Genomic DNA, 9,542 nt, shown 5'->3' with positions numbered 1-9,542 from the left:
CTAAATTTAATAAAAAGTAATAAGAAATGTAATAATTAAAACTTTATTATGACTCAATTAAACCAACCACACATAACATGTGTATATTTTTTCAATTTTCTTTTCCGTCCCTCCAATATCATTCAAAATCACGTTACTAATCTCTTTAATTGTAATGAGCTTAGTACCGTTAGAATAGTTAATTTTATTGTTCAATACCATCTCAATGGACTCTTATCTTTTAACATAGAATTATTTGATTGTCGAGAAAAATATATACGAATTATTTTCAAACTTAATATTTATTTTTTTAAAATAAAAAATTTAAAGTTTCATAGGATAAAACTAATTTATTAGGTTTGTGAGATTTGAATTTTGAACCTTTATAAAAAAATTTTTTTATCAAATTACATATTTATATTTATAGGGTTTTATATATATAAAAAAAATTCTCTATTTTTTTTTTGAAGGGGACATACTTAGTTTTATGATATATATTTATTTTAAAAAAATAAGAATATTTACAATTTATAAAATTGAGCATAAAGATTTGATGGGTGGGTGTAATCTCCAGTTTTGTGCCTAGTCAATGAGGGCACCTCACCACCTTTATTGGTGAGCGTGAGCTCTAGTTCTGTGTCTATAGTCGACGAGTGCACTCTCACCACCTTTTCTGATAAGTCGATATTCTGCAATTTCTACGTTTCACATTGGTTTTCCAGCTTCGTCTACCAACAATGTTTGAGAAGCGATTTCAGTTTCCTCGGTCACAGTCATCGCTATTCCGAGAAGCGATTTCAGTCTCCACAATCACTGCTATTACTGCACTTATTGTTGTAGGGTTATAACTTTAAATTTTATTTTGAATAATTGATATAATTTGTTCAATTCTCATATTTATTTTTATTAAATTCTCTTTATATATATATATATATATTTTATGTTTTCAAATCAAATAAATAATTTTATTCTCCTATAAATATTTAATTAGGTATAATATATATATATCTATAGTAATTTTTAATTTATTAATATTATTTATATATTAGATTTTGAGATATATCTAGTTAAAGTCTTTTTACTTTAATTTATGAATCAATAAATAAATTAAAAAATTATAATATTTATATTTGCTTAATAATGAGTTAAAGTCAAATAACTAAGTTAAATTAAAAAAAAAATTAAAAATATATCATAGAAAAATTCGTATTTAATATCTTTATTAAATAAAGTTTTGGTAAAGATGCGACTTATCTTAGGGGTATGAGCCCGTTACAACTATTGCTCATTGACTTATCTTATACCTAATGGTATGAGCACAACCTCATTGACTTATCTTATACCTAATGGTATGAGCACAACTATGGCTCATTGATTGATTATTAAAATACAGAACTTTCTATTGGAATATTATTATTCATTGATCAAACCCTAAAAACAGGTGACTATTATTAAAATACAAAACTTTCTATTGGAATCAAATAGATAAATCATCACAAACGTTCTATTGAAATCACATAGATAAATCGTCATATGTCCATTGATCAAAATCGAGAGACCTCAGTAACCCTTGTAATTAATGGGTAAATCGTCACAAACTTTCTATTGGAGTCACATGTCCATCGAACAAAATCGAGGGACCTCAATAACCTTTTAATTATTGTGTAGATGAAAGTCCTGTTTACACTCTAATTTATCTACTTTAGGGAAGAATAGAATCATAATTTAGGGATAATCAATGAATGTTATTTTAGACAATATCATATAATATCAAAATATTAAATTCATAAGTTAAGGAATGATCTTGAGTTTATTATAATCAATAATGCTATTTTAGACAATATTATATAATATCAAAAGATTAAATTCAAAATTTAGGGATGATGCTGAGTTTATAATTTTATTTATAAGATAAGATTGATTTCGAACTAAGATAATCTCCAAAACTAAAGATTTCGAACTAAGATAATCTCCCAAACTAAAGATTTCGAAGTAAGATTATCTCCAAAAACTAAAGATTTCGAAGTAAGATTATCTCCAAAAACTAAAGATTTCAAAGTAAGGTTAAATTCAAAAGATTTCAAACCAAGATTAAATTTAAAAGATTTCAAACCAAGATTAAATTTAAAAGATTTCAAACCAAGATTAAATTTAAAAGATTTCAAACCAAGATTATCTATCTAATTTTGAACTCATATCAATTCAATATCTAACCAACTTTTAATAATATTCCACTAACTAAACTTGAATTAAAAATATCCCAATTTCAAAATCACAAATAGAGGTGGCTGTCGAGTTAAAAAGGAGGAGGAAGCAAGAAATCTGAAAGTTACTTATATGCGACGAATGATTGGGTGCAGCTACACTTCTCTCAATCGTTTGTACTCTTCGAGGCTCAGCAATGACTCCTTAACTTTCACCCAATCTGCTGGCTTTGGCATAACAATAGCAATGTAGCCTTCTCTGTGAGCCTGTAATAATATGATTATTGTTTTTTTTCCACTCGAGGCAAGTGAATCAGCAATGAACACTAAAATCGACATAACTTAAGGTAATGATCTAATCATCACGACAATACTAAAAACAGAAACATGGGAAACAACTGATCGAACAAATATTAGTAACGTAGAACAACAAGGCTTTCCCAAACCCACAGTATCGGCCATTAAATTGAAAGGTCATGCTCACCACATTTTTGAGCAACTCTGGCTGCTTCATCAAGCGATCATTAACTTCCAATAGAGAACCTTTAACAGAACACCTAGCAATAGTAGCATAAATGATCAGAGTTGCAATTGAAGAGAAGCTAATGGGGGCATATCAGAAATTGGTGAAAAGCAAAAACATCCAACCTTACAATATATGAAGCATCTTTGGTGCAGACTTTACATATAGCAGAATTGGGCTCAAAGAATTGCGCATTCTGCAAAATTACACTGATGACTTCAGCACAGAAAATTCAATCCCAGTATCTGGATTCACATACGGGACCAGAGTGAAAAATCATAGTTCAAGTTGAAAGAACTGTTGAAAGAAATTCAGTAAAAAGTTTTTCCATCATATATGTAAATCCTCCGGATGTCATTCCTAATGATGCCTCAAAAATCATAGTTCAAGTTGTAAGGAACTGTTGAAAGAAATTCAGTAAAAAGTTTTCCCATCAAACATGTAAATCCTCCGGATGTCATTCCTAATGATGCCTCAAAATTCTACTAAAAAGTAATATCCATAGTAACAAAAGAACTCCACAGCCAAAGCTGATTCTGAAACATGTTCTGTCTATGATAAAGAATCATGGAGGACATTGACATAATCTTCTAGTGACGATAGTTTCATGAAATCCAAAGCAACAGAACTCACAAGAGGCCACCAGCACCTTAACAATAAGTGAGGTTTTATCACAATGGACGTACTTTAATTTCTAGCAACACTGTTTCTTTAGAAATCGGTAATGCGAACCAGTTCGCAAGTCCGCAGTTACCATTTTCATACCTTCTTGCGTTTCCCAGTGACTTTAAAGCTACTGCGATCAGATTTCCCTACATTGAAATCAACAGCTGTGATACCACTACTGTCTTTGAGTGCAATATGCGTAGGAGCCAAGCCGATCACACACAAGCTAGAATAAGAAAAACAAGGCAGATAAGTAATTACGATGAGCGGGGAATTGTTCTTCGGATCAACTAGAAAGAGATATTAAAATCGTTACCCGTTGGCATGGCGGTAAACGTACTGATCATGACCTTCCTTCATAAAATCTGGAAATGAGACGACCAATTAGTCAGATTAATTAGAGGGCTTAGGGTTTAGTTAGGGCAATAAAACTCCATTGTGAATTCGAAAAAGATACGGCGACAGTGAACGTGCCAGGAGCGAAATACGAGACGAAATTGGTCTCGACGGCGGAGGGAGGCGCGAAAGGAAGATCCCTAACATCGGGAATCAGAAGTTTACGTAGCTCTTCGTCTAGTTCATCATCTTGGGAAGATTTCGGCAATGGTTCTGGCGGTTTCTGTGGTTGTTGCTCCTCGAGTGGCGGCGGTTGTGGAGAGTTTTGAACCATCGGGGAGATTATCAGAGGGCACCGGAGGAGGATCGGAAAATTCTAAGTTTCCTACCAAAAAAGCCTTGTGGTTGCAGTTGGTGGCGGAATTGCTGGCCCGGTATGGCAAATGCGAATGAATCTTCGTCTTCTAAAACCCAAAAGGACCACCTTGCTTTATATAGCTACTAGGGCTTTGGGGGGGGGGGGGGGGGAAATTGAATCAAATGAATATTTTAATTAGGTATTTTGAAAAAAACATCAAATATCATTCTATTAAGAACATTAATTTACCGGAAACTCCCCTGAAAACAAAAAAAAAAAAATTCTTAAATCAAAGGAAAACAGACTAAATCTATCTAAATTCTAAAACCTGCAAAATTAGATAATAAAAGCAATTGTAAACCAACTCCATTTCAATAGAAATTCTATATACTTGTATGCGCTTACGAATTTGAGAATAAAAAAAAAAAGACTTTTTATTATTATTATGTCCGCAGGCCAGGATTCAAGGCCGTGTATTCTCTTCTTTTAATATGTGAAAATAGTGAATTATTTTGTCACTAAATCATTGTTTAAAACTCAATTCGACCAAACCACCAAAATTATTGTTTCAAGCGACAGGCTCGTGTATTTAAACATATTAAAAAAAAAAACAATAATTTATGGGCACAGAAAACTTGAGTATAGAAATAGTGGGAGATAAATGAAGAAAGGGTGAGGAGCAAGTAGAAACAAATATTAGAGAACTGAAAGGAGAGCGTTGAAGGACGCCAGAAGATCCTAAAAACTCAAATAAAAGAATACACTGTCCGACCAAGAAATTTTTAAACAATAAAATACAAACGTCAAGCAGCTCACCTAAATCTACAAGAAAACGAGTCGCCACCCTCACATACCGGCAGCTCTTTCAAACACTTACTTCCATTCCATCTAATTACGACTCCAAAAGAAAAGGAAAAAGAAGGCCAAATTCCTACTGTTAATATAGTTGTCCTTTGCAACCGGCAACTAAAAGAAGCGAAAACCCTAATGATACATCATTCATTACAGGACTCATCCATCATGTTGAATAAAATTAGGATTTTAACCTTTCAGCATCTCTCTCATGCAGCAGCCTGGATCGGTCCTCCTCCATTAGTTCTGAAACCACGTCCCCTTCCACGATACCCGCCCCTTCCACGCCCACGCCCTGAAAATACAAACAAACACTTCCATGAGCTCAAAACAAGGGTGCGTGGGAGCTGAAATATCAAACGAAACTAAACATTTCATGCCCAACTCAATACGAAACATGAACCAAAAAAACCGCTAAAAACATCAAGGACAAGGAAATTTATTAAGAAAACACCATGGCTAATCAAAGATTAATTTATTAAATAAACCATACTGAAAAAGAAGTAAGAAAATACCACGGCCTTGGGGTGGGAAGTCTTGATTGTAACCTCCATCTTGCTGTAAATCAAATTGAGGTCCATTGTATCCTCCTCTTCCACGGCCACGGAAATTACCACCACCCCTCCCTCGACCCCTTCCTCTTCCATTACCACCCCTATTACGGTCCCAATCTCCATCATCATATTCATTACCCACAAAGCCATTACCTGGGGGTCCTAAAACCAATATCATTATAAAACAAAAACAAATTGTTACGGGTCATACATGCTCTACTTGAAGCAAGAAACTAAATGAACTACAACCAGCCATAAAATGATAAAAGCCATACCCTTCCATGAACAACAACATGATGAAGGGATTAAGAAGAATAAACAAAATCAAACTCTACATACCTCTACCCCTAGACCTTCCTCTGCCACTACGGCCCCGACCTCTGCCTCGTCCTGGACCCTGATCATGAGGTGAGCCTTCTGCAATATGCAATCACAATAGGTTGTCCACTTCCCAATGCAAAAAGTTTAACAATAAATAAAAAGGTATGATAGGACAGGTCTTACCTCCCTCGTAGTCATACTCTACAAATGTTTTCACCAGCTCAGCAGGAAGTGGAGGCTGATACCTGAAGCAACAGTAATGCGTGAGACAAATGTTCATTTTTAGAAGAGCATTTTCACAATTCAGATACGAAGACTAACAAATCTAAAGAGTAAGACCAAAAAAACTTATTAAATCATTAGTAAAATTATTCAATACACGGATCCTAAATATGCAAAACCCTGAATATCTGAACATTTTTAACAACTGAATCTGAGAGAGCAGATGAACTTAAGGTTTTGTTTAAATAACATGAGAAGATCTTCATGCAAATTCAACAGTCTCATATCATCGAACATAATTTATTTTCATTTATTTTTTTAAAAAGCACCTTTGAGAGATATTAAAAGCGAGAAAGGACTCACCCCACAGAGGATGTATTTAATTCCTTCTTCGAAAGGGTAATCACAATCATCGATACATGCCTTGTTGTTTCCAATCTGTAACAACAATCAAATTACTCTGTGAAACCAAAGCCCAACACTAGAGGAATTTTTTCTACATGTTCAAAGACTCATGCGTCTAAATAATGAATATGGTAATATAAAGTAAAAGGGTAGATTAAATCATCCTTGCATGACATATTGATTAAAATACTCTTACGGAAGAAGGCCTTCCTCCAAGGGCTCCCATGTATCAGTGATGTCTGTGGAGCCAATTGAGGTATTCTGATGAAGACCTACAATTCGCCTCTGCATTTACCAACGACATATTGTCAAGCCCAATCTCAAAAGTAATCAAGTGGTTGAGCATCGGCAACATGAACTATTATAGCAAACCTTGATTAATTCCACAATTGTCACAGTCTTGTTTATAGCCCTTCCCATAGCCTTGAAAACAATTTCATTAGAACCTTTTTCCTGCATAAAGTTTCAAAAAGGGTAAACAAAGGTTTCAACTAATTGACAAATTAATGAAAATGTAATCATCAAATAAGTGTAATATACATAAAGTAATACCGCGCATTGTCCTCTAAAACATAGAGTAACTAGGATAAAAAATGTAAAATTAGGGATTTTGAGGCACATATTTCCATCACTACATGTACCTTCCCTGATTCATAAACACTTAACTTTCATGAGGACACATAAAGGTGTAAGTCATGTGCTCATTCTCTCTTCAAGAGTCAATTTCGTATGTCGTACAAATCCAACAAGAATTAGCAATTTATCCTTTTTTACTATTACCAAAACATAGAAAAACACTTGAGCAGCAATGAAGATCATAAACCTTATTTGAGAAAGGAAGAATTGATGGGCATGACTATTATGCACTTCGGTATAATCATAATGTTTCGTAATACATAGCTTTCCAGCCATTAGCGTCCGTGACATCTTTATATATATATTATATATATATATATGGCTTACACCTCATTCTTCAAGAGAAAATGCCTGAGGCTGCCTTAAGTTTTTGAAGCATGCATGACCTAAATGCCTATGAAAACCCGCTACAATGAAGCATATAAAAATATAACCGATATCAAGATTCATTGAAACTCAGAATTTAATATTTTAAGATAGTAACCACCTAGAGCCATATATTAAGTGAAAGGACTTTAAATTTTGATAAAACTAGTAGCCAGATCATATGTTTGAAGAGCATAGGGGAGCATATACTACAGCATGAAAGAAAATTTTCTCACCACAATACATTGAAAAAAAAAAAACCCAAAGTACTCAGATTATTGCACATAACACGGCGAAAATAAGTTAACAATTTCTTTATGCCAAACAGCTGGATGTAGCCAACGCAATTACTTTTAATAGCACTCAGAATACCAAACAGAACTCACAATTTGTAAATTCCATAGAGAGACTGCGTTTTACACCAATGGATTCACAGTACGCATTAAGAGTTCTAAAAAGATTATTTACCCCAGAAAAAAAGGTCAAACTTATGAAAAGCATCTGAAGAGAGAAACCTGAAGTAGGGTCATGGCATATGTGATATAGTTGCGCATCCGTCCTTGGCTTGTAATCCGAATTTCATTCTCGTCAATTGGAGTCTCAGCCCTTGGCTTCTCAACTCTGTGGTACCGATCCATCTGCACAGCCAAAGCAATAATCCGATTAGACAGATGCTTAAACAAAATCAGTAACCCCCCGCCCCAAGCACACAAAACGCACACAGACATGGAGACGGAGCTGCATCGAAACATCCTAATCAATTACTGCAAAGTATGAAAAGGCTACGAACCAGAACAAGAAGAGTAAAATACAGAACGCGAAAGAAAAAGGGCGAAGTGCGAGGAAAGTAATCTCCAAAAACAAGAAACAGGAAGCATACTTGAAGTTATCAGGTTCGATCTCAGGACTCACAGCGATTGAAAATAGGATAAAATACGCTCCACAATAGAGAGCCCTCTTCAACGGCTTGTTTCTTCTGTTACGCCCTAAATCGCCAGCACTGGTGTTTCACCCTTTATATAGTAGCCGCACTATTGCGAAAACTACCCTAACTGACTCCTTGCAGCCGGTCCAAATAAGGTTTCCTCGCTGTTTTTTCTTTTCTAATATTCTTTTTTTTTTTTTTTTTTTTACTTTAATTTCGTATTTATAGACTCTTTAATTTTTAAAATATCTCTATCAATTTGAGGTTCATATATATTTTTTTAATCTAATAAATATCTAAATTTTAAATTTAGATTTCTTGTATCTTGATTTTTTAAAAAAAATTAACTGATCTATTAAATAGAAAATTACGTTCCCCAAATGCCCCTTTACTTTCATTAATTTACGATTCGTACCCGTTGCCCGCTGTGCAAATCGCGGTATGAATTTGTTCTCATCTTTACTCGTTTTGTATTTTAAAAATCGTTCTTAGAGGTCCAAAAGGCCTACTGCGGGCCTATGTCATCGAGGCCCATATCGAACCTATGGTCTTAAAGGCCCAACGTGATGTCGTGAACTCGGATTGGGCCACCAGTCCATCTTCGGGAGAGTTGAGCATTTAAATAATTAGGATTTTATTTTTGTCGCGCCTATCCCTGGTTACTAATCAAAGTTATTCGAATAACAACATGATTTATATGGGCCCCACAGTTAAAATCTATGAATTTGGCGATTATGCCCTTTTCATTATAAAATTACTCGACCAATTTGAATATGATAAACTATTTCAACAATATATGAGATGATTATGATAATTATTAAGGGTCCCATTTATGTCGTAGATTTCGAGCGAGACGCCACGTGCAAGGCAGCGAGAGGGACACGAAGATGAAAGCCAGCTGGATGGCAGGTCGCGAAGTTCAATCAGGGTAGCTTTTGGTGTGTGCAAAAAGGGAGAGGGAGTTGGGGGTGTGGGGCCCATCAGCTTTCGGTTGCTCTGCTTCTACACGGCATTTGCTGTGGACACGTGTCTTTGGGTATGGGATTATTTTTTGTTCATAGCCCTTTGTGGTGGGTCCCGCTGGATTCGCAAGCATTGTTGTTGCTGCTCGGGCGACCCCTTCCATTAATGTACGGCCCCTTTCCCTTCCCGCCTTTAACACGTGTATTACTTATAAAGGAATTATTCTATCCTT

General features: G+C 34.8%; 2 protein-coding genes across 4 annotated transcripts; both read right to left on the bottom strand.

The window, feature by feature from the left end:
* Positions 1 to 2,176: 2,176 nt before the first annotated feature.
* LOC111797363 (Single hybrid motif superfamily protein) lies at positions 2,177 to 4,210 on the bottom strand. The gene is made up of 6 exons (XM_023680352.2): positions 3,847 to 4,210; positions 3,689 to 3,737; positions 3,472 to 3,598; positions 2,832 to 2,902; positions 2,668 to 2,740; positions 2,177 to 2,450 (listed from the first exon to the last, which is right to left on the bottom strand). Exons 1-6 carry the CDS (start codon positions 4,040 to 4,042, stop codon positions 2,340 to 2,342), a joined length of 627 nt encoding a protein of 208 aa, XP_023536120.2. The 5' UTR covers positions 4,043 to 4,210; the 3' UTR covers positions 2,177 to 2,339.
* A 552-nt stretch (positions 4,211 to 4,762) lies between these two features.
* Positions 4,763 to 8,493, bottom strand: LOC111796903 (uncharacterized). 3 transcript variants are annotated; one of them, XM_023679699.2, is made up of 9 exons: positions 8,335 to 8,493; positions 7,938 to 8,060; positions 6,793 to 6,873; positions 6,617 to 6,705; positions 6,379 to 6,453; positions 5,977 to 6,038; positions 5,812 to 5,889; positions 5,434 to 5,634; positions 4,763 to 5,213 (listed from the first exon to the last, which is right to left on the bottom strand). In XM_023679699.2, the coding sequence occupies exons 2-9, from the start codon at positions 8,058 to 8,060 to the stop codon at positions 5,128 to 5,130; spliced, it is 795 nt and encodes a 264-aa protein (XP_023535467.1). In that variant the 5' UTR covers positions 8,335 to 8,493; the 3' UTR covers positions 4,763 to 5,127. The 3 variants fall into 3 exon arrangements, with proteins under 3 accessions (XP_023535467.1, XP_023535466.1, XP_023535469.1); XM_023679698.2 differs by having other exon boundaries at positions 8,303 to 8,464; XM_023679701.2 differs by having other exon boundaries at positions 8,213 to 8,422.
* Positions 8,494 to 9,542: the final 1,049 nt, after the last annotated feature.

Source organism: Cucurbita pepo, chromosome 6 (genome assembly GCF_057944985.1).
Source record: "Cucurbita pepo subsp. pepo isolate OVF chromosome 6, ASM5794498v1, whole genome shotgun sequence".
NCBI classification, from domain to species: Eukaryota; Viridiplantae; Streptophyta; class Magnoliopsida; order Cucurbitales; family Cucurbitaceae; genus Cucurbita; species Cucurbita pepo.
The sequence above is the reverse complement of the archived record's forward strand: the minus strand, read 5'-3'. Positions and strand labels throughout refer to the sequence as shown.